The sequence below is a fragment of the Aspergillus multicolor genome (genome assembly GCF_047715735.1).
Source record: "Aspergillus multicolor strain CBS 133.54 unplaced genomic scaffold BDW74scaffold_6, whole genome shotgun sequence".
NCBI lineage: Eukaryota > Fungi > Ascomycota > Eurotiomycetes > Eurotiales > Aspergillaceae > Aspergillus > Aspergillus multicolor.
Window position 1 is genome coordinate 145900 of NW_027395957.1, and position 22700 is coordinate 168599.

At 50.8% G+C, this 22700-nt stretch overlaps 5 protein-coding genes across 5 annotated transcripts; 3 read left to right on the forward strand and 2 right to left on the reverse strand.

The window, feature by feature from the left end:
• Positions 1–720: 720 nt before the first annotated feature.
• Positions 721–2306, forward strand: BDW74DRAFT_189696 (kinase-like domain-containing protein; the record flags this gene model as incomplete). Its single annotated transcript, XM_073732036.1, has 6 exons — positions 721–791; positions 848–1113; positions 1250–1569; positions 1634–1799; positions 1869–2059; positions 2259–2306. 6 exons carry the CDS (start codon positions 721–723, stop codon positions 2304–2306), a joined length of 1062 nt encoding a protein of 353 aa, XP_073585867.1.
• Positions 2307–2314: 8 nt separating this feature from the next.
• BDW74DRAFT_148655 (uncharacterized protein) lies at positions 2315–5096 on the reverse strand. Its single transcript, XM_073723745.1, has 5 exons — positions 4646–5096; positions 4179–4576; positions 3853–4106; positions 3641–3789; positions 2315–3574 (listed from the first exon to the last, which is right to left on the reverse strand). Exons 1-5 carry the CDS (start codon positions 4653–4655, stop codon positions 2391–2393), a joined length of 1995 nt encoding a protein of 664 aa, XP_073585868.1. The 5' UTR covers positions 4656–5096; the 3' UTR covers positions 2315–2390.
• A 22-nt stretch (positions 5097–5118) lies between these two features.
• Positions 5119–7168, forward strand: BDW74DRAFT_148658 (uncharacterized protein). Its single transcript, XM_073723746.1, has 4 exons — positions 5119–5865; positions 5924–5943; positions 6008–6115; positions 6176–7168. Exons 1-4 carry the CDS (start codon positions 5655–5657, stop codon positions 7103–7105), a joined length of 1269 nt encoding a protein of 422 aa, XP_073585869.1. The 5' UTR covers positions 5119–5654; the 3' UTR covers positions 7106–7168.
• Positions 7169–7667: 499 nt separating this feature from the next.
• On the reverse strand, positions 7668–9422 carry BDW74DRAFT_189697 (uncharacterized protein; the record flags this gene model as incomplete). Its single annotated transcript, XM_073732037.1, has 2 exons — positions 7668–9197; positions 9258–9422. The coding sequence occupies 2 exons, from the start codon at positions 9420–9422 to the stop codon at positions 7668–7670; spliced, it is 1695 nt and encodes a 564-aa protein (XP_073585870.1).
• An 8765-nt stretch (positions 9423–18187) lies between these two features.
• Positions 18188–19791, forward strand: BDW74DRAFT_175929 (uncharacterized protein; the record flags this gene model as incomplete). Its single annotated transcript, XM_073728469.1, has 5 exons — positions 18188–18782; positions 18833–18947; positions 18996–19112; positions 19165–19490; positions 19556–19791. 5 exons carry the CDS (start codon positions 18188–18190, stop codon positions 19789–19791), a joined length of 1389 nt encoding a protein of 462 aa, XP_073585871.1.
• Between the last annotated feature and the right edge of the window lie 2909 nt (positions 19792–22700).

Sequence of the window (22700 nt, forward strand, 5' to 3'; positions counted from 1 at the left end):
GGTAAATAACTCCTAATAAAGGCCTCTTAGTGCAAGAAACAAGAGATTTTATTATGTAAAGAAATAAGGTTTTAAATACTTTAAACCCCCCTCTTAAAGATGGTGCTCCAAAATCTTTAACTACGCCAAGACAACGTCCCCTAACCTGTTCTAACTGTAATACTTCAGGGCATAATAAAACTAAATACCTGCTTTCTAGTTATATTTAAATTATTTCCTAGTTTAGAAAATTGCGTTATTGGGGATAACTTCAAGTTCGCGTAGCGTCGATATTTTTAAGGGGGTGGGCGGAACGCTAGGGGTGGGCGGATCGCCTGATAGATACGTTACCCCGAGAAGCAGCAGCGGCGGATCGTTCCTCGACTTGGGTATTCAAAACAACCTGATGCCATCAATGGTTCTGAAAATAAATAGCTCCGGATCGTTGATTATTGTTCATCTTCCGGGGTCCGGAGCGACATTTCCTCCGGACGTCCAAGTACCTTCGCCGTATCCTATCTGTTACTGCCATCGCTCCGTTACTATTCAGCTTCGAAATGAGGTTGTCTACGGCTCGGTGGTCTTTTATTCCCCTACGGCTGAGCTCAGCTCGCCTCTCTCTTTCCCTATTATCCAGCCGACGCTCCAGCACAATGGGTGACCGTCCAAGTATCGAAGAGCAAACACTACCCTTCTACCACAAGAAACGCTAATACCCAGTCCGTATCGGTGACACCCTGAATGACCAATCGAATCATCGCCAAGCTCGGTTACGGTGCCTACTCCACCGTGTGGCTTGCTCGGGACGAGAGGTTAGAGCACCATATCCTGTTTGCAATGGGAGCTTTTCGCTGACTGAAGCATATAGAACCAACCAGTATTCGTCCGTCAAAGTTTCCATCGAGCAGAGAGACAACGACGATAAGATATCGCCAGTATTGAATGAAGTCACCATGCTCCGACGCATGAAGGCGTTGGCCAAAGGCGACGACCACCCTGGCTTATGTTTCACTCGTCTAGCCTGCGACATCTTCCAGCTTCAGGGCTCTTCTGGTGGAAGTCATTATTGCATTGTATCGAAACCCCAACGGGCCCAGCCTGCGCACCCTTCAACTGGCGTTTCCAAACGCAAGGGTACCAAGAATCATATTCAGATCGTTGATGCACCGGCTATTCTTTTCTATCAACTGGCTGCAAATGGCCTGTCATCTTATCCACACATGTCCGACACTGAGAAATGGCTACCAGGCCAATGCTAATAGTACCACAGATATCTCACCCATCAACGTGCTTATTGAAATTGCCGATGGAGATGACAGTAGCTTTAAGGGCATCGGGGCGCAGGAATCAGCAAACCCTAGCATTCCAATTATCAGCGAGCTCGGCGTGCCCGTCTACCCATCTCGACATCCTTCCATAGACATAGGCGTTGGCATCCCTATACTCACAGACCTCGGCTCAATGCGAGACGACGACACGGACGGCCGCATCAACCAGGACTGGATTATGCCAGATCTTTATCGGGCCCTCGAGGTTCTTCTGCAGATTCCCTGGATTTTCCAGGTTGATATGTGGTCTGTTGGTGTTATGGTAAGTCATCTAAGAGCATGAAGGGTCTAGCATGGTGGCGGTTGATGACCCGTTGGCAAACCAGACACTAGAGCTCCTTGAAGGGAGAAATCTCTTCGATCCAATTGACCATGACCACAACCAATACGTTCTTCCCTTGGCGCTGGCACATTACATCGTCTACCTTGGGCCGCCCCCTATGCACATGCTCGAGAAGAGCCCTCTGCGTTCGGTTTTTTTTGACGAAAATGGTCAGTGTTTTGGGCACCCGGGAACGGCCATAGCGAAACGAAGCGCTCACCCAGCTTATTTTTCAACAGGAAATTGGACACTGTCGGAAGCACAAATCCCGAAAACATCGCTTGAAGATTTCGTCACCACCATTCCTCCCGGCGAAGAGAAGGATCTTTTTCTCAAGTTCATACGGAAGATGTTAGCTTGGGATCCGGAGGCCAGGGCAACGTCAAACGAAATCATGTACGACGCATGGCTCCACATGTCGTTTGAGGAGGTACTTCGTGGGGGTGTGGTTGAGGAACTCAAAGCAGCTTTGCATCTGTGATTGACCATCATGACATCGTCTGCTTGAGCATATTTCTCCTTGGCTATCTGAGTTTTAAGCCGCTTCTTCTATATATCTTTCTTCACGGGCGCCTCCCATGGAAAATTAGGTATGTAAGGACTCATCATACATGCAACTCGCTTCTCAGCTTTGTTTTTGGTATGATGCCGAGCGCGAGTTTGAACACGGTCACTGATTTCATTATTCAGAGTCAAGTATGGATGCTGCTCAAATTATCCGACGATTTCCTCCCGTTTATATACATTAAATCACACGAAAATCACAACTGTGCATTGGGCAATGTTGTCACAGGAGTACGCCTATATGCCTCCGGCAACAACCCCTCCAGGTCCGCCTTAATCTGCAGCGCCAGCGTCCGCGAGTGCCATCGGTGCTGCTGCGTATAACCGCCCATCACCCAGATATTCTCGGCATTTTCGTGCCGCTTCCACATTCCCCGGATCTCGCCCTCCGCATCAACACCCCAAGTACCATCTAACCGCGCAGCAATGTCAGCCGGAGTCAGGATATGATTCTTCTCGCCATTTGCCACCCCGTTTGCAGCAGCCTTTGCACCGCCGCCCAGAATCTCCGCCGCGGTATCCCTCACATCCCCGTCCGCGAATCCCGTACACCAAACGATCGCATCAGTTTCGAGCACACTCCCATCTGAGAACCGCAGCCCCGTTTCTGTATACCCGACCGGCTCCACGTTCGCTTTGAGGCCAACCTTCTTCTGGACGATCAAGTCCGTCGTGCCAACATCAACATAATGCCCACCCGCGCGCTCGAGAAGGTTGTGCATAAGCGCGCAAGACGGATCCGCACTATCCAATGCTGGGAACCCGGCGTCCCTGAGAGCCGTATACCGCTCCGGCTCGTTGGCTGCGAGCATAGCAAAAAGCCCGCGGGCCAACTGCCCGTCTACATAAGCGGGCAAACTGAGAAACATATTATCACTGGCCTCAACACCCGAGTCATACGCGCCAAGACTCATTGGGTGGCAGACGTATTCGAGGGGCACGATGTAGGTGGGGGAACGGACGTTCATGGTTGCATCCAGCCCAGCAGCGTGACAGTCGGCGAGCACGTCAAAGGCTGTGTTTGCGGAGCCGATGATTGTGACGGTCTTGATGCCCTGCTGTTTTAGGAGGGATCCGTTCTTGAACCCGGATGAGTGCATGCTCAGACCCTTGTACAGATGCGCATCTGCGATGACTGGCATATTCGGCTTCTGCGAACCGATTCCCGTTGCGAGGACGAGGTGCCGCGAGATGGCGCGCCGCTGGCCAGAGGGTGTGTTGAATGTTACCGTCCACGTTTTCGTGCTCTCGTCGTACTTCGTCCAATGGATCTGCGCGGAGTAGATGGCGTTCAGGTCGAATGTCTCGACGTATCGGCGAACTTGGTCTGCTAGATCTTGCCGGCTGAGAAGGTGAGGTGTTTGGAGTTCTTCGCCGTAGCCTGCCTTCCGTTAGTTTCCTTTTCCTGTGTCGTTGGAGAAAAGAGGAGGTAGGGTGCGTAGCTTACACATATACGGAAGATCACAGAACGCCGTTGGGATATGGAACTTCATGCAGTCGTATCGCAAAGCCCAGTTGTCGCCGGGGAGAGGGTTCCGCTCTGCCATGACGCTGTCGACGCCCATGGCTTTGAGGCGTGCGGAGAGGGCGACGGCGCTAGGAAGTCTCAGTAAGTACAACTTCCAGGTAAAGCGATTGTCGTTGAGGGTTGTGACTTACGCATTTCCAGCACCAATGATAAGAACGTCTGTTTTGAAGTCCGGCGAATCTGGACCATCGAGCGGTCTCTTCGGGGCACGTAAGAGCTCCTCACTCTCTGGCTGCACGTTTAAGCTCTCAAGCCTCGTGCTGAAAATCCAGATTTTCCAGGAAAACATGCCGTCACCTTCAACAACCGGCAAGAGAAGCATCTTCCCCCGGCAGAGGCCAGCAGGGGATGCCGTTCGGAAGAGGAGAGGGCAGTCAATGTATTGCTACAAAAGCAGTCAGCCACTTCCGGGTCCCCATCGTCTCGGAGCCAGTATTGGGCTTGGTTCAGTTCTTACCAGAACAGGCGTCGCCGGCAGAAACACGGCCTCGCCGTCAACCTCAATTGCGCCAACCTGTCTTAGCTTCGCAGTCTCGAGCAGACTCGCCGCAACTGTACTCGGCCCGCTAAATGTCCGCAGGTGCCATGTAAGCGCCAGCGAATCCTTCCAGTATGCTTGCTCCGCAAAGAAGCAGCTCTCGAGTGTTTTCGCATCGTTGGTCGCCAGGGCGGTGTTGAGTCGATCCAGAACAGTATGCGCTTGGGTCTTTGCGGCGTCTCCGGCCATGGTCGACGGGTCGATTAGTCCTAGCGGCAGAGATGGGACAGGGTGCTCGTCCATCATCTTGCGCATGTCTGCGCGCGGGGGATATTCGTGCGCGCGAGTCGGCGCATCGTCGCCGGTATGTGTGCCGTCTATTTCAATGGGAGTGTGAGCATAGTCCATCTACAGATACCACCAAGTGCTTGGAACATGGTACTCACTGATAGCCATAACTTGCGGTCCGGTCGCAACTATTCAATTGAGGAGTTGGAGAGTCACAGCTCTCCAACGCCGCGGGGCCAGCAACTATTAAATCGGACTTACATGTCGGAATTACGTTCGTCTGCTGCGGCGTGAGCTGACGGCTGCAACGGCTTTGTTATTTCGTCAGCCAGGGGGCCTAACTAGAACCAGTCAGGCGGGCCTCCTAGAGCTGACGCTGGGACCAAAGAGGCAGGAGGCGCAGAGGAGTCCACCACGTGGCATGACGCTCCAGGCGCAGTTCGCGTTGAATGAGTTCTTGGCCCTTTGCTTATGTCCCGAGGTCTCCAATAATGTCAAGTCAGGGGCAGCTGGGGCTGAATCTCTTTAATTGTTTGTACCTCTTCGAATTCAGCTTGGATTACCAATCGCGCAATGTGACGTGAGCCATAAAGTTGACAAATACCAAAACGAATGTGTCAAAACGAAGCTGTCACTGACAAATCTGCATTTCCGACCTCGCACAATCTCTGCATCAGATTTTCATCTTGCCGCGCAGACTAGCCCACCGAGCGAACGCCGAACCGTCGAACGCCGTTCATATGGAGTATGCGGTCCCCATAAGGCGAGGCGATGCGACGCCAGGATCTAGTTTGAGCTGTAGCGCGCTCCACCACGGGCGGTTTCCGCCACAGAACGGTTCGGTCCTGAGACTGTGGAGACGGCACAATGCACGGAAGTAACGGAATGACTGGCCCGGTGCAAAGCTTGCTCCATTTTATGCATCCGGCCAATTTCATACGCCTCTAGAGCAAGCCCCGTGGATACAGCGGGTCAATAACGGCACCCCCTGAGGCGGCTGTGAGCCATGGTTCAAGAGCTGTCATATCTGCCGTAACGGCGATCAAGACTTTTCGCCGAGTGGGTATTGTCATCTGCTTTGTGATGGATGGTATATGAGCAGTATGCCCACGGGCCACGGGATCTTATTCTTCCTTTCGTGATTCTTGATGGTCTGTTGTTGGCATCATGTCGCTGTCCCCGGATGCACTGGCGACGCTGCTTGCCCAGCCGGCTTTGGCGCCTCCGGACGGGGTGACGCCGAATTTTGAGAATCCGTCGAATGGGAATCATCTCGCGTATGTAGTGACGACTTTTTGCTCTGCGGTTACGACGATTTGTCTTTTCCTGCGGCTGTTTGCCAAGGGATGGCTTGAGAAGAAGATTCGAGTTGAGGAGAGTGAGTACTCTTACTTCGTCCCGAACTAGCACGACAGTACAAGAGCTAACGACTGCAGTCTTGATGATTGGCGCCTACGTATGCACCCTACTAATAATCCCTGTCAGTCCCTGCATACTATTAATCTAATTCCTCGATCTAGGGCGCCTACTGGGGAACCGCATACGCAGGATACGCATTGATCGATACACCAGGCTACTACGTGCACACCTGGAACCTGCATAACAAAGACCTCATCCGACCTCTCTACGTGCGTCTACCGCCCTCATCATTCTATTGTCCCAGCCTCACTAACCCTCTCTTCCCATAGTTGATCCTCGTCTACGGGTGCTGCTACTCGACCGTCCTCCCCCTCATCAAAACCGCCATCCTGCTCGACTGGATCCGCATCTTCGTGCCCATCGACCGCACCCGCAACGTCTTCTGGTGGGGATGCATCTCGGTAATAACCCTGCAATCCCTCTGGGGCATCCTCTGCATCCTTTTGCTGAACATGCAATGCCGGCCACACTCCGCAATCTGGCTATTCTACCTTCCCGCCAAATGCTACTCCCTGCCTAAAGTCATGCTCGTCTCCGCATCCGTCCAAGTCGCCAGCGATATCATCATGTGTTTCCTCCCGCAGCGCATAATCTGGAATCTTCAGATGAACTGGCAGAAGAAGGCGGGCGTCAGCGTTATCTTTGGCGTTGGTGTTCTTGCTTCGGTCGCTGCTTGCTTCCGCCTCGCGCATACGGTGGCCTTTGCGAATACCACGGACACAATGTACCTCATTGGTCCGCTGCTCTTCTGGGCGTGCGGTGAGATGACCTGTGCGTTCTTTATCTTTAGTGTCCCCTGTCTGAGCAAGTTGATTGTGGAATCGGGGCTTCCGCGGAGGGTAAAGACGTCGCTGGGTTTTGGATCCGGTGGGACGAGTGGACCTTCGTATGAGAATTCGGGAAATCCTGCGCATCGCTCGGGCACATTCAATTCAAGGAAAGCGAGTCGGAGTAACTCGCACCCCATGAAGACGTGGGAACGCATTCAGGAGAGCTCTGGGAATGGGAATGGGAAGCCCGGACGGTCGGAGTCGCAGACGAGTCTGCAGGGGGCGTCAGGCATCAGAACAGGAGGACGCGTTGATCCGAACAAGTCGGTGCATGTCTCGCATACGGTCGAGGTCAGCGTGTCGGATTCGCATTCCCAGGCGAGCGAGGGGAGTGATCGCGATCATCCGGGTAGATGGCATGGGCTTTAGATTACATATATTAATACATTGATCTTCTTTTCTTCCCAAGTTTAAGAAATGGCTTTGTGAGAGCGGGGAATGCCTTGCATCTACTCTACCTATTCACTCAGCGTGCTCTATTGATCCTTACCTACAAACCTAGGTACAAACAAGCCTTGACCAGCTTCTCAACCCCCCGACCTCGGAGCCCGACTCGCCAATAGAATCTAACGGCATTTCCCTCGGTGCCTTCGCCGCAATCCCAAAGTGCTTAGGCATCCTAATCGTACTTAACGCTCCAAGCTACCAGCGGAGCCGCGAACACCGGTGCCTGCATCCGGACATTCTGTTTCGCGAAGACAACATCATATGGGACACACTCATCGCCACATCGCCCGCCGTCCCGACCATACGGAGCATGCGCTCAATTTCGACGTGCTCCAGCGCTTTCGCGCCCTCCTGAACCCCAAAGTAATGAAGAGGAAAGCCGTCCAAAGAACAAGATCATGGCCTTGATCTTCTCTTCTCCATAGTGCTCGCTCACGACCGCGACCTAGACCTTAGCCATACTGTAGGTATACAGACGCTGAACTCATAAAGAAGATGAATCCAAGAACTCATAAACTTCAAGCATATCCAGACGCGCATCCCCCTTATCCCTCCAAACCGTGTGATCCACACCCAGCGCATCCCTCGCAATTACAGCAAAGTCCAAACTCAGGATCTCAGTGCTGACGCCGTCGTATTCACCCCCCGGCGCAACCTGCACGAGGTCGAACCTATCGACCCAGCGAGAGTCCCATTGCGGCCGGGGAAGATACAGATCCCGCACTGTCATATGGCCCAGCGAGGTCGAGACATCTCTGAAATTTAGTTCTAGCGCCTCTGATTTTCCTGAAACGGCCGATGCAATGTCCAGCTTGTACTGCTCGTTCCATGACGCCGTGGCCTCTAACCACAACGACGGACTGACTAGTTGGGCGAGTCGTCGGAGCTTTCGTTCTCGAGTCTGCTTCTCGCTCTCGGCTTCGGATTCAACACCGCGCTTCGCATCAGATCCCATCAGCAGCAGCCTATCCGAAGTCTCCGGGTAATCCGCAACAATACAAGCCCGCAGACACCGCCTCAGCATATCCGGCCTGATACGGGCTAACCTCTCATACGTCTCTGCGCACGCCCGCCCATGGTACCAGATATTAGCGGGGAGGAGATCACCCGGCGTATCCTGCGTGACCCAGGTAGTCTCATCCGACATGATGCGGCGGGCGTTGATGGACCGCTGGAGTAGGGTTTCCTCCCACTCGGTAAACCGGGACCTCATTGGGTTCGTCGGGTTCTGGTCTTTGGGAATGTGGACAGCAATTTGCGTGCTCCACCACTTCGCCCAGAACGGGTTGAGGTAGATCCCGCGGACGATGCATAAGAATTCATCGGGGATCAGGACGGGCCTACATAGTCGGACGTACCGGTCGATGTCGCCGTGGTATGCGGCGACTAGGATTAGTTTGTCCTTGTTGATTGATGGCAGGTCGGTTGGTAGCGGGCTGTATAGCAGTGGGTAGTAGCCCTCTGGGGCAGCTGGGGCGTCGTAGTCGTGTGAGTCGATGCTCCAGTATTCGGTGATGTTGAAGGAGGGGCCGCGGTAGTGGTTGTGATATCCCTGGTAGAAGGACTCGAGCTCCCCGATATCCCGGTGTTTGCGGCCCGTGTTGAGGCTGGAGTAGACGGCTGGATCGCCGTTCAGATTTGCGGGGCGAGGGTTCGTGGTGTTGATTGTGCGCTCGTAGTCGTTCATGACGGCGTACTTGAGGGGTTGGGAGATGATGGACTGCCAGATTTCCTTGGAGCCTCTGTTTCCCGTTCCAACGGTCGCATGGGCTGCTACTTCCGCTATATGAACTTCAGGCAGGACATCGAGTTCCCTGTACAGCTCGCTATATCCCGCAACCGCACAAACCCGCGCAGCTTGATACACCATCCCGGGATACCGCGCTACCAACGCCCTCAACGTCGCTGGAGTCGGGACATCCGGATGCCAGATACAATACAGCACCTCATCGGCCTCATTCATATTCGGAATGATATTGCTCATGACCTCCCGCGCATTCAAAGCGCGCGGGAACTCCGGCAACACACTGCCGAGTTCAGTCCCGAAACCATGGTGTCGTCAAATCCCGCGGACCACGCAGAAGCGGATGAGCTCGTAGCCTAGTGTCACTGGGATGGAGAGGCCATTCAGGGCGGCGTTGCAGGCGTTGGGATCGTATTTTTTGATATTTGCGCGGATTGGCAGCGGGAGTTGGTCTAGTGGCTGGTGCGGTTTTTCGGGTCTGGTGCGTTTGGCCATGGTCGGTTACATAAGGTGAAAGAAAGGGGGTTTCTGAGGAATTGGATGGTGAGGACCTTGATGAGGATATGGGTTAGAGGACAAAAGTTGGTTGATATAAAGTTGGGTTGGTGGGATATCCATCCTTGGATGTTGGGGACGGAAGCCTACTTTGAATCCAGCCACTGTATCTGCTTCAATGCTCCATTAAGAACACTTCCTAGCCCTGTGTCTGGATCGCCACGAAATGATACCGGGGTATGTATTGGCTACAATGCGAGGCCTCGAACTCATAAACTGAAGCATAGATGATATGCAGAGAACTCGATGAGCGAGAGGGAAGAGATTAGGTATGGTAGTACCAACAAGACGCCTGAGGTCGCACCATTCCAGGATAGATATGGTACCATCAGGGTAAACCTGTTTTAACTGACGCCATCCGGCAGTACCCAGTTAGATGAACAGCAGAGCTGATCCCAGGACATACCAAATTTTGGCGGTGTCTGATAACGGATCTAGGTACAGCAACCAACCTAACGGTAGACAGCACAGGTCTGGAAGGCCGTCGTCGTGGATACCATGGATATGCCCCGTGGAGATCGGTGTAAGGTATCCGCCACATGCGATTACGTCAAGTTCCGTTACGACTTCCAACGTTTACCGGGCGCATGAACCTCACCGCAGCTCTTCCTATATCGCACTCTTTCGCCCTTCATTAGCTGCCTATGTGTCTAGGGCGAAGCTATATCTATAGGCAACCATGTCCAACCGTAGTCAGAGACCTGTGTTGAATATCACAGCACTGGACGGTGGATACGAAGGGCTTGGATGGTTGTTGAGCGTGGCTGTGGCCAGCCTCGAAGATGCCCTTTCCCTCTTGCTATGACAATACTACGGTATGGTATGGTTCAGGCATACGGTAGCTGACTACCCCCCCCCCCATGTAATCCCGCATGAAAGCCAACAGTATATGTTCCCCAGGTTGAGGACAGTCCAGGCATATTGTTGAAGAGTTGAGCGAACGCTACTATGCTACTATCTCGACGTTGCCAGTGGATTGCCAAGGCCATCGTTGGCTGGAAAAGCAAAGCCAGGATCGGTGCAATCCGCCAATACGCTGAGCCACCCCTGTGGCAATGTGAACAGCGTTGGTGCCAACGGACATTACCAGGAAAAGAGACCTGCAGTATCCCTATCACTGTGAGCGGTTGCGGGCACATGTTGGAGATCAGGAACAAAGGCTGGAGATCCCGTTACGTATACTGTAAATATACTACCATTGAAAAACAGTACTACCCAACATCGCTTGGACAGTCAAGCCTATATTGGAGAGACATGAAAGCGTCAACGCGAGGGGAACCAATGCAGTGGCGACGCTCGCAGCGCCAAAGAAGCGCCGATGCTGCATCTGCCTTTGTGTTTTCAGGCACTTGGTTGCTAGGCGGACATGTTGCATTTGAGCTTCAAAACTTTGCCAGAAGCATACCATAGGGTGTGCTATATTTATCTGGCTAACCGCGTCCGCGGCGTGGAAGAGGTGGATCATAGTAGCCGATGGCCAGTTATATCTTAAGGTCCACGGGTCAGGATGCACATCAAACCCTTAATCTAATCGCCCAAACCATGGCACTTTTGGATTTATGGGGCGTGATTTTCAGGGCCTCAAGTGCTGCAAAATGACGAGCTGGCTGAACACAAACTTCCATCAAGGATTCTATTAAGAGGGGCGAACCATGAAGCGATGACGAGTTTAGCTCCGAGCTTTACCTAGCTACTTAATTCGTACGAAGCACCGGGTTACCACCTGAAAAACTCTATGCGCTGCGATTGCTATCATTAAAGGACCACACGAACTCCACCGGGTATGGTAATCGAGACCATATCCCGGCGTAGATAACCTACCATAGTTGTCAAGCAGACATTCATTGACTCAACAAAGAGCAAGGCCAGTACATATTATGTACCAAAAGCTAGGTCGGTGTCCACAACCCCATGCCACAGGGCGACTGTGCCTGGAACAGAATGCGCCCCCCGGCCCCTGAAACAGGGCTAGAATAGAGACATCCGTGAAGGCGACGGTTAACTAGGCAGGTCTTATCAATCGAGGAACGACAGACCCTCATATCTTGTCTTTGTAATCTTTGAAAGATCCACCGTGGAGGAATACACTGGACTTGTAGGCGAATGTAGGTACCTATGCGTTATCTGCCACATTTCCCTAGCTCCGGACACGGATATCCAACAGCAAAACACCCTTCGCCACGATGGTGATAAAATTGGAGGTGCCCAGTGTAGGCCTACATTTTTTATTGCGTGGAAAGGGCTTGGTCTTGACCAGAGACATATGATATGGGATCCATGCATTGTCGGCTTGCTTTCCGATGCCTTCTTCACAACGTGGATCTGGTGTTAAGGAGAGTGTGGATGGAAGGTTCTGGCCACAAACAAGCCTCAGGGCTCTCAAATCCATGGCGCAGTTGCGGACAGCCCTGTAGATTGCTTCCGTAAAACAAGGACCAGCAGGGCGAGAATAAATGAAGATAAATAGGGGCGAGTAGCTTGGTGAATATTAAACATGGAATGTCTCTTGGACATGGGTGCTCTGTCACGAATAATATCGCGATGAAATGTGCCTAAGGATGGTTGGGACTCGCCGTAGTTGGCAACTCTGGCGTCAAGTCCAGGGTAGATAAGGTCACCTCTTCTACATAAGCCTGGGAAAGCAGCGTTGCAAGCAGTCTGTAGATCTTTGAATTTCATGCTTACAGTGAGGTCAGACTTTATTCAAGCTTTGGAGAAACTCATACCTAGGTACGCATGTTATCCTGCGAGCTCCTGTTCTTCGCTTGCGTCGTGGATGTAATCTGGGAGCTTCTGCAGCCAGAAATCACCGGAAATGGCTGATGTATTTAGGGTGCTAACTATCAAATATAAGACCAGCGTACTGGATGTTGCCGTCTGTTGGGCTTTGCAAGAAAAGCCTTCCATGTTAGATGATATAAATTGTTTTCGCCGATGAGCTGGAGTATCTGGATACTTCAATGATTTATTACTCAGGACGTCAAGGTCCAGCCACGTATGAACCCTCATACGGTCTGTTGACTCTGAGCCTCTGCGGCCGTTTTGATATCAAGGCATATTACATTCATACCTTCCCTCAAAGAAAGGGCACCTAGCGATGTTATCTCGCCGATTTGATAAAACTAACATTTCAGCTGCTGATGGAAGTGGGATTCCACCTGGGGCAGTACCATCCAAGGTACAACACCCCAAGTGAGCGAGAGCAGCAGATCAGGCAATGCACAAGGCTTCCTGAGCTGTGCATCATGATGAGATTATATTAGACTGTCGCTTCTGCGAATTCCTGCCTCTTTTCTGGACCGCCAGTTGGGCAGAGATAGACAAACTCGGCATTTCACTGGGAAGTGTTACTGGTCTCATAATGGGCTAACACAGGCCAAGATGAACTGTTCCATGTCACTCTATGCGGAAACATCCACGGTCGCTCAATATAGTCCATTGTATTGACCGCGATGATTTACGCTGTTGAGCTCTTGGCCCTGTACTTGGGCGGCCTTTGATTAGGTATATGTTCGGTGTTCGTCGACTACTTATTTTCAGGCTCCTGTCTACACCTGGATGGTGTGATCCTCCTGACTACCATAGCTTGTAGTGGTAGATACGGGTACAGGACACCATATCCTTGGCTTTGGTATGCATTAAAGAAAGACCAAGCCCTAAGTTTGTCTAACGCATGAACATAGAAAAGTCCTTCTATATCAGAGACAGGGATTGTTTTGACATTCAACTAAGCCTAAAAGACCGATAGCCGCGGCAACAGCAAGGCATGGTGGGTCAGGCAGCAATACTTGCACTTCAATGCTTAGGGAGGCGAGTATTTGTAGCCTGCCTTCCGCGCTACTGCTTGCAAGGAATAGTGGAATGAACCCTATATTCGAAGACAAGCGCGTGGGACGGTCTCGGGCTGTTCAGCCAGCATGCAGACAGACGGAACGGACCCCAAGCTCTTAGCGCTACAACAGAAACACCTGGCGCCATAAATGTAAAGGGTCAGAGTCATGGAGGGGCCGTTTCTAAGCATTTTAGCATCACCTATACCCCGCCCAGGCCGTAAAGTCTTATGTCGTTGTAAACGGGATAATATGGTATATAAAACTATACATGGAAACATGTAGGACACTACTGGCCGATAACATGATAATGCCTGTAGTATGCGCACAGGTATACCCTGATCTTAGCGGACGGAAATCCTATATGCAGATAATAACTACGCCGCCAGCCCAGCCCTAAGGTGGATGCTAACCACCAGCACAAGATTTCAGGCATGGCAGAACGACTGGCTTTTCCATTTTTCATCCCGAATATCCTTGCGTTTCTCCTCGCTCTTGGCACGAATGTTGTGGTATTCACTCGCAGCTGGACTCGGCTTGTTCTTCATACTCCCCCTCTCTGGGTCAGCCACATGCCCTGGAACAATCAACCGCCTGCACAGCCATTGAGGCATGTAGTAACCGCGAAAACTCATGCCCGGTTGTGATACCAGATATCCATCAACGGTGAAAGACAAGCCTTGAAAATAAGAAGTACTGACAGGATCTTTGCTCAATGCCATCGCCACACTCCTGGATAGCTGCGGCCACGGACCTCACAGGTATGGATATCCAAGTCTTTTCTAACCGGATGTGTAGGATGGCAGGCAGAAATGGTAGCATTAATGGCAAATAGCAAACGAAAAAGAAACCGTGGGCTTTCTCAGCGACATAGTTTCTACTGGCCATCGACCTGGTAATAGCATGGAAAGACATGTCTCAAGGTGCTGTCCACCCGGATTAGTTTCACCACACTGCTACCTACTGGTCTTAAACGAGACCCGTGTATTAAGACCATGTGGCCCAGACTAGGGAGGCAAGCACATATGGGCTAGAAATTGTAGAAGTATCTATTATCCGCTCACAACGGGCATCAAACAGCCAATTGGATTCCCTAAATCAACCAGGAAACCTCTGTATGGACCTTTGCTATATCTTCTTAAAACGCTGTGATTTCAGAGAAATCCCAGAGCCATGCTTTCTCTGCCATTCTTTCTCCAATTGCCATATCTCAAGCCTTTTCTGTTAACCCGTCAAGGAACAGCGCGTGGACCGAAGAAGTAGAATTGATGCCCCCGCCCTGATCAGCACATTTGCAGCCATTTTGGCTGGCTGGGACGTCTTATACAAGTCATCGTTGAGCCATGAACTTGCAATTCGGAAAGCATACCTAGACATGAAAGATGGGCATACTTGCAAGTGGTCATCCTGTTTATACCAGTTTTCGCTGCAGGGCATAACACTTCTAATTCGACATGCACCCTGGCATTGACCTGAATAATTGGTCCATATAGGGCCTTTGGGAGCTATCGTGTCCTTTCCTCCGACAAACACGGCCATTAAGTAAATTATAGCGTGTATTCATGCGGCACCACCCGACACCTGTACTTCGGATGTCCCCGAACATGAAGCAAACTTCTGGCCGTGTATATATCCTGAAGGAACGCGTTCTCTGGTCATGATCAGCGTTGCCTGCCTCAATCTCCTGTTTCTACCTTCGCATTTTCCATATCGTGACTGCTACCGCGAGTTCTTGTGGTTTCGTTGCCCTAGAATGGACGGGAGAGCTTCAGGCATGAAAGACAATTCGAAATTACCATAGGTAGGTACAAGTCTCTGGGCACCTCAACCAAATCCCTATCCATAAATCTGGAGATTTAGACCGGACAGTCATTCGAATCCGCGTTCAGTCTTGGTGAGGACCATGTCAGGATGTCGAATGCATTTGTGGCGTTTGGCCGACTCACATCGTTCTATGGATTATTGGTATTGCTGTTCAAGGTCTGGGGGGCACGGGGTTCGCCATGTGAAATCAGACTATTCTCTATTGTAGTTTGACCGTGCCTTTCTATATATCCAAGATTATATAAATTGTTTATGTTAATTTGCGAACGCGATTGCATAAAAGTTTCCATGATCAAGTCCATCGCGAAATCCTCTGTGATGGTACCATGCTTCCCAGCTCGACATCGCCGTCACTAGCACGCGAGCCGTCATTATTGAGAATATATGCGGCACTGTCTACCCTACCTAGCCCTAACCTTGTCTTTATCTCGAGACCCGCCCCCCACCCATTGTTGCCTTCCCCAGAATTTGCTTACAAAACAACCTGATGGAACGGACCGCCTTCTGCGTTTGTCACCAGTGTTACATGCTCCCAATGGGCTATTAGTACCTATGTACCTTTGCGTCTACCATATCGTGACTGCTACCGTTGGCTCTTGTGGCAGTGTTGTTCCACAATAGGGACCCTGTGCATTACATACATATAAGATAAGTGGATTCAGATGCAAGGTTACATATTGTACTTGCGGGCACCTCAGGAGGATCTGTTTCCATTGATCCAGTATGAACTGATTGTAATTTGAATAGGCATTTAGTCATCATAATCATCCTCATACTATACCTCTCGAGATTGATTTGTAGGTTTAGGCTGATTGATGGTACTACCTATTACTGCTGTTCAAACCCAGAAAACACAGGCACCTGAAGGGTCTCTAGAAACGAGAGTACTAGAGAAAGCTCAATGCTTATTGAACAGCGCACCGGCTCTTATACCACACCATACTAGGAGATAGGTCTAAGACTTTCCGTATGATGGCCAACCTCCGTTACCGGGGCGCAGCATCCACGGGTGCAGTTACAGACTGGTCGAGGCACGGTTCTTTCACCCCGGTTCTCCTTTATCCAACGGCAGGCTTTTGCTTTGCGTACGGTAGATTCTAATTTCCTAACGGGTAACGCCTGGTCTATTCTAATGCTTGCCTGCATTGTGTTCGAGCCCTTGTCACGAGCAACATATTCCTGCAGATACCTTGCTGGAAGAGACAATCTCAACCCCGCTGATTAGCCTTTTCATGCCCTGCTTTCTGGATGTGAAGTCCTACCTTGTTCATGATTATATAATCCTGACTTGTCATGGTAGTTGCTCCGATCCTGTCAAGGTACCATGAGCGGGAGCGAGGACAGCTGTTCCATGGGGAATGTCTGATATGGAACCCATGGATGGGGCAATCGGCGCATCAATATGTGGATCTTGCTTGGTATAGTGCGCCAGGCCTGGTCAGAGAACGAGATGCTAATTTCTCCACCTAGGTATATATAAAGTTAAGTGGCGGAGCACGTAAATTTAGCTGGCCATTTGCCCGCTGCCAACCTGAGAACTGCATAGAACTCGTTCACCTAGCATGGCCGCATGCTTTCAAAGGACAAATGGTAGAATATATTTAAGCTTAAGCCATAGACAATAGTAGGTGTCAGGGATTAGACTCCCAAGTAAAGATATCAAGTTTCTTGTTGCCCACTGATCACTCAAAGAAAGATTTTGGCGATCCTGGCAGGCTTTTGGCCGACCATATTAGATGGCATGAATTCCCTGTTAAGTAGCCCGCGTTGGAGGGACTTCCTGGTTATAACGTACAATAAAAATTCGATCAAGTGTCGTACCATAACACCCAAGTGGCCAAATAGATAAGCATTCTGATCGTAAATGAAAACATCATAAAGAAGATATAATTAGATAGGAGGCGTGCGATGACTACCATGATATCTCTGGACAAATAGTTCGTCCCTCATTGAAGCTGGTTTAAGACGCTGTAATGTCTAGCGGGTTTTTAAGACCACATGAAGGTCAATCATTGGCCTTCTGATATGTAAGCCTTGCCTCTCGTTGGTCAAGTACGGAACTGCAGATGGGCTCCCGGACTACGTAGGTAGCAACGGTACAACCCGGGCTGATAGCGAAGAGCCAGTACATAAACCAGGAGACAGACATGTTGAGGGCGAACTGGGCGAAGAGGGTCCAAGGCAAAGCCGCACCTGCCACCTGCCATATAGACACCGCGCCTAAGCGAGGAATCTCAATTGGTCATACGCTGGACTCGATGGCCCCTGGAAAAAGCAAATACCCTGACGTCATGTGAACTGAACTTGCGTTCTCTGTGGGCATTCGAGAACCTCGGCATATTCTTGATTTGTTGCAGAATGGATGATTATGTCTACCTTAAGCTGGGCGCATCAGGGCAACACGCAATATGCTGATGTATGTGGTACCCAAAGGACAGCCCCCTGGGGGCGTACCTGTAAAGATAAAAACAAACAGGGATGTCGTCACAAGAGTTCCGAGTTGGGGTGCGGGAGATCAACATGTTAGCCTGGCAACCCCGTCACAGAATCTCTTCTGAATCCGGCTCGCGAATATACCTAGGTGGGAGATGGGGAGAACATCCTGCGGCGCTCGTTACTCGCACGGTGACATATGTGATAGATGTGATCAGATGCAGTGAGATACCGAGACAGATCGCCAACCCTCGCTATCCGGATGTCTTGTACTTAGACCAGTTGATATGATTGGTTCGATGAATTGGAAAAGCAAAAGAATTGGCATGGATACTGGTGGCTCGCCTTCATATCTGCGCTGTCATCCCGGTTGTTGGTGACACTGCATGAGCTCGTGACGGAGGGACAGGGATACCCATGTTCCCTATGAGACCGGCCTCTTTTCCTGCTTGTTGTTTGGAGGTATAAAAGCAAGCTGACAACGCATGAAGATACCCCCAGTAACCTCCGAAGTCGCTGCTTACGCCCAACCCCGCCAACCCCCTTCCCGGTACCTCAAATCTTTCTTTCACAACCTTAGAAGCCCTGAAAAGCTTCTATTCCTAGCATCGCAACACAATGGCTATAATGGCGGCAACAGCTTCAAACCCCACACCTACGGGATCCGGGGCAAATACGAGCGAGTATATCCTCTGGGGCCGACGTCGCACAGTCTCATTCATTGGGGGTCTCCCGAGCTTGGGCGCCGTATTACTGGCTCCCCTCTGCGTGGGAATGGCGTATGCCAGCATTTGGCACTTCGACGGGTCATTTATTGATGCATTTCACACGCTGCTAAACGAGGGACCGAGGATGTTTGTTACATCGTACCTCCCCAACCCGAAGCTTAGTCGAGAAGGAATGACTGGTTATGTGGGCTGGCTGCTGTTCCACGCGATTCTGTTTGTGGTCCTTCCGGGTAAAACTGTATATGGACCCCCGACGCCTTCAGGACAGAGACTGAAATACACCATGAACGGATTGAACTCGTTTATTGTGACTGTGTTGACGATGACAGCACTCGCTTTTACCGGCGTCCTTCCGTTGACTGCCATCGCCGATAATAGAGCAGGCCTTTTTGCTGCTGCCAGTGCTTATGGCGGATTTGCAAGCGCATTCGCTTGGGCTAAGGGGCATCTCGCTCCAAGCTCGGTAGAGGATCGGAGGTTCAGTGGTATGTCGATAGGAGATAACTTCCTAGCGGGTCGTGCTGATGGAAAATAGGGTCACTAGTCCATGATATTCTCGGTGGTATTGAGCTGAGTCCTCGTCTGGGTGAGACGTTCGACATCAAGCTGTGGCAGATTGGCCATGTTGGAATGAATGTCTGGGCGGTTATGTATGTTCCTAACGGAACCTCATCATCTTCTTGGCTAACACAAAGTAGTGATATCTCTCTGATGGCCTTCCAGTTGCGCGAGCTCGGCACTTTCTGCAATGCCATGACGCTCGTGGTCGCACTGCACATGGTATACATTATTGACTTCTTCATATACGAAGAATGGTACGTCAATCCCCATCAAACGTATGCGTATCCTGTCTAACTCCTGGCTTAGGTACCTGACCACGATTGACATTGCCCACGAGCACTTCGGCTTCTTCCTCGGCTGGGGCTCCGCCATCTGGCTTCCGATGGTCTACACAATCCAGACTCAGTACCTCGCGGTTCACCCAATCGAAATGCCCTGGCCGCAGTTTGCAATGATACTTATCGCCGGCCTCGCGGGATACGGGCTCTTTCGATTGTCAAACGAGCAGAAGTACCGACTTCGAAGAACCGACACCCCTAGCACTAAGGGTATACCCAAACTAGGTAGAGTCATTGAGAGCGTGTATACCACCGCCGATGGCAAACCCCACAAATCATCACTCCTGCTATCCGGTGCGTACCATGCGTCTCCTTGAGCTTCCCATCAAAAGCTGTGAGGGAGTGACTGACCTGATCAGGCTGGTGGGGGGTCGTCCGCCACCCCAACTACGTGGGAGATATTATCTTTTCCTTCTGCGTCAGCGCCTGCACCGGCTTCACACACTTTCTTCCCTGGTTGTACTTCACGTTCCTCACGACTCTGCTTATCCACCGCGCCATTCGGGATGAGGCACGCTGCCTGGCAAAGCATGGGTCTGCATGGAGACAATACTGTCGCGAGGTCCCCTGGGTTCTGGTGCCTTGGGTCTTTTAACGAACCCAACGTAGGTTGCCCAGGTGCTATTCTCTATAGCATTTAGAAACGGGCCGCCGGGATGAGAGCAAGGCGTGAAGACGCGAAATATCCAGATGTGTGTGCATCTAGCAAGACCCCCTGCCTACTTCGATGACCAATCTATCTAATTGGGAGATACCATGTTATCGAAAGAGCAACCACCAGAGCTTGAAGTAGCCCAATTGTGTTTTAACAGGGTACGACACGTCCTTGGGAGTTCTCATCAGAGAAATCGCAATATCGTGGCGTTTCATGTTGATTCCATGAGAGATGCATTCCACTGCTCAGTGAAAATAAACTCAGCTGTTCTCAGCACATGCTCACTTTCTCAGGCCCCAGACCATGGCATAGAAGCCGTACTTTAGTTAGGCTACTAGCTTATCCACAATATATGAGTATCTTACCACGGCTTTTGAAGCCCAAACCGCATCAACGATTTCGATTTGAGCTGGCGGCTATCCTATTCCTAACGCCGATAGTTAAGGTATTTCCCCTTTCGGTAACCGTCTGCATAAATCGTGTCCACGGGAACATATGCTACACCTAACGCCGTAGAAAAAGACAAAGACACCACTGACTCCTCCTACCCTAAAGCAGCTCAACCACCCCTTGTGGATTCTCGGAGCCTTGCTCACGCTTAGCTTGAATTGACATATTACAAGGGTGGCGATGATGTTAATTACCATTGGCCGACGCGGCATCAGCACTCTCATGTCCAATTCCCGAAGGCGTTGATCACCTCGCATAGAGGACGCTGGATCCACAAAGGGATATAAGAAAGTTTTAAGCATCCTCCCAGATATTATGGTGTTGCCTGTTCCAACGCCAAATCTTGGTGTTCTGCACTGCTTTATCCCTGTGTGGCATTCATGGTTGGTACTGGTTTAGAAGTTCCACTCGGACCCAAGATAAGCAAGTCATGAGTACCAACACCCTCAGGTTTTTCTTGTATTGTTGCCCAATTGAAACAGCACAGCCCTCAAAAGGCATACACGGGATTCACCCGCAGCTGATTACCGGTAGTCCAGTCCGCTACCTACCGAACATGCAAAACTTCCCAGCCGATCTGGATACTGTTATCTCGTACGTGAAGTCCACGACCGCACAGCAGCGGAGGACATGCACCCGGTGCTTCAACCAAACCCTCCACCCGCCTAGAAGCAGGCTGGTCCCCTCTTTCGTGCGGAACAGGCCCCCTGGCCTGAGTTTCCCGAGCATACCACCCGAGATGTTTATCGGTAACCGTTTGGGTGGACGGAAAGATGGGACTACCATATGCTTTGCGTATAGTATATCGGTTTTCGGGTAGAGGCGGGCTGATTCGCAGATATTTTACATGCTGCCCAGGTGCGCGTGAGGGTGCGGTCGTCTTCCTGATACAGCTGCTATCCTCACTTGTTTCCAGGCTTCTGCTGCCAACCGTTGTCATGAGTGGTGATGTACATTTTCCTCGTGGTGCATAGGCGTCTTCCAGTTGATAAATCCGTGCGGTGTTTAGCCCGGCAGAGGACGAGCTATGTTTCCGGGATTTCCACGGACAGACGTCTGGACCCGTTATAATTAATGGAGAAAGGGGGAGCCTATGCCCGTGGACATGTCTTCCACGTACGATAGGTGCTTGATGGATAAGCAGCGGCCACAGGGAGGGCAGTTGTGAGATATCTACATAGGACTTTTTGAGTACTTCAGGATCATTATATACTCGTTGCTGAGCCCATGGTATGCCGCTTGCAGCCTTGCCCCGTGCCCCCTGCCCGTGGTACACCACAAACCTAGTTCGTGTTTGTTTGGGGTTAACTACCGAGGAAGATAACGTGACCGTTGTAGTCTTGCCATTAAATAGGGCTCTTGGTACTCAAACCATGGGTGCTGGTAATCCACCATGACTTTGAAGAGGCAGACATAAACAACAGTAAGGGCGGTTCGTAACACCGAGGTGCTCTATCCAAATGTATACGTTCAGAGCATACCTTGTTCATGCCATCGTTGATTCTGTTATACCACGGACTTGGTGGAAAGATTAGGCAACCAAGATCTGCTACCTGAGACATACCATTTTTGCCCGAGCGTCAAGATCTCCTTTTGCAATTAACTTGCCGTTGGCAGTCCCTGGACATGCAGTAAACACCATATCTCCTGTTTAACGTACCCTCCGAGGCTCTTTCAATGTATTATCAGGCATCCAGAAAGGGCCACATATCCCGTATTTACGTCTGTTGTAGGTGCGCTTTTGGGTCTAAGAATCCCATAGCACAGGCTTCAGAAGAAACATTGTCCACGATGGCTACCAACTCTGTTAGGCTACTAGATTAACCGTAAAGTCAGCGTAGCCCTTCGTGTTGGTACTTCTACGGCCCATCGGGAGCCATTAGGTCTTAATTAGATCACGGCGGAATGGTTCCCATTGTATCAACAAGCCATGGCTATCTGGTCCTGTTTGTGATAGACTAAGATGATGCGCAACTAAGACACGGGGGCGTTTGCGTTCCCGCTATAATGCTGTTCATGAAGTTAACAGAGGCACAGATTTGGCCTTTGGGCCAGGCAACCTTTAATTGCTAGCTGATACCGCTGCATCCTCTTCACCTTAACAGCCGTGTGAATCTTCCTAGGAAATGGAGCACCGTATACTGTGCATACGGTCCTCTTGAAAGGTCGTGGTTAAACACGCGGGTGGTAAGACACAGGTAACCATGTTCACAGTTCCAGCTGTCCCCAACCCACGCATGAGCAAGTTACTGGAAACAAGTATTAACTCCCGGAGTCTGTTACAGTTAAATGATTCAATTGCAGGTGTTGTGTACCCTATAGCTTGGTGTCAGAATTCAAGCCTCTTATGATGCTAGAAACTTTCTTTGGTTATGGGTTATTTATGCACACGCTTGATA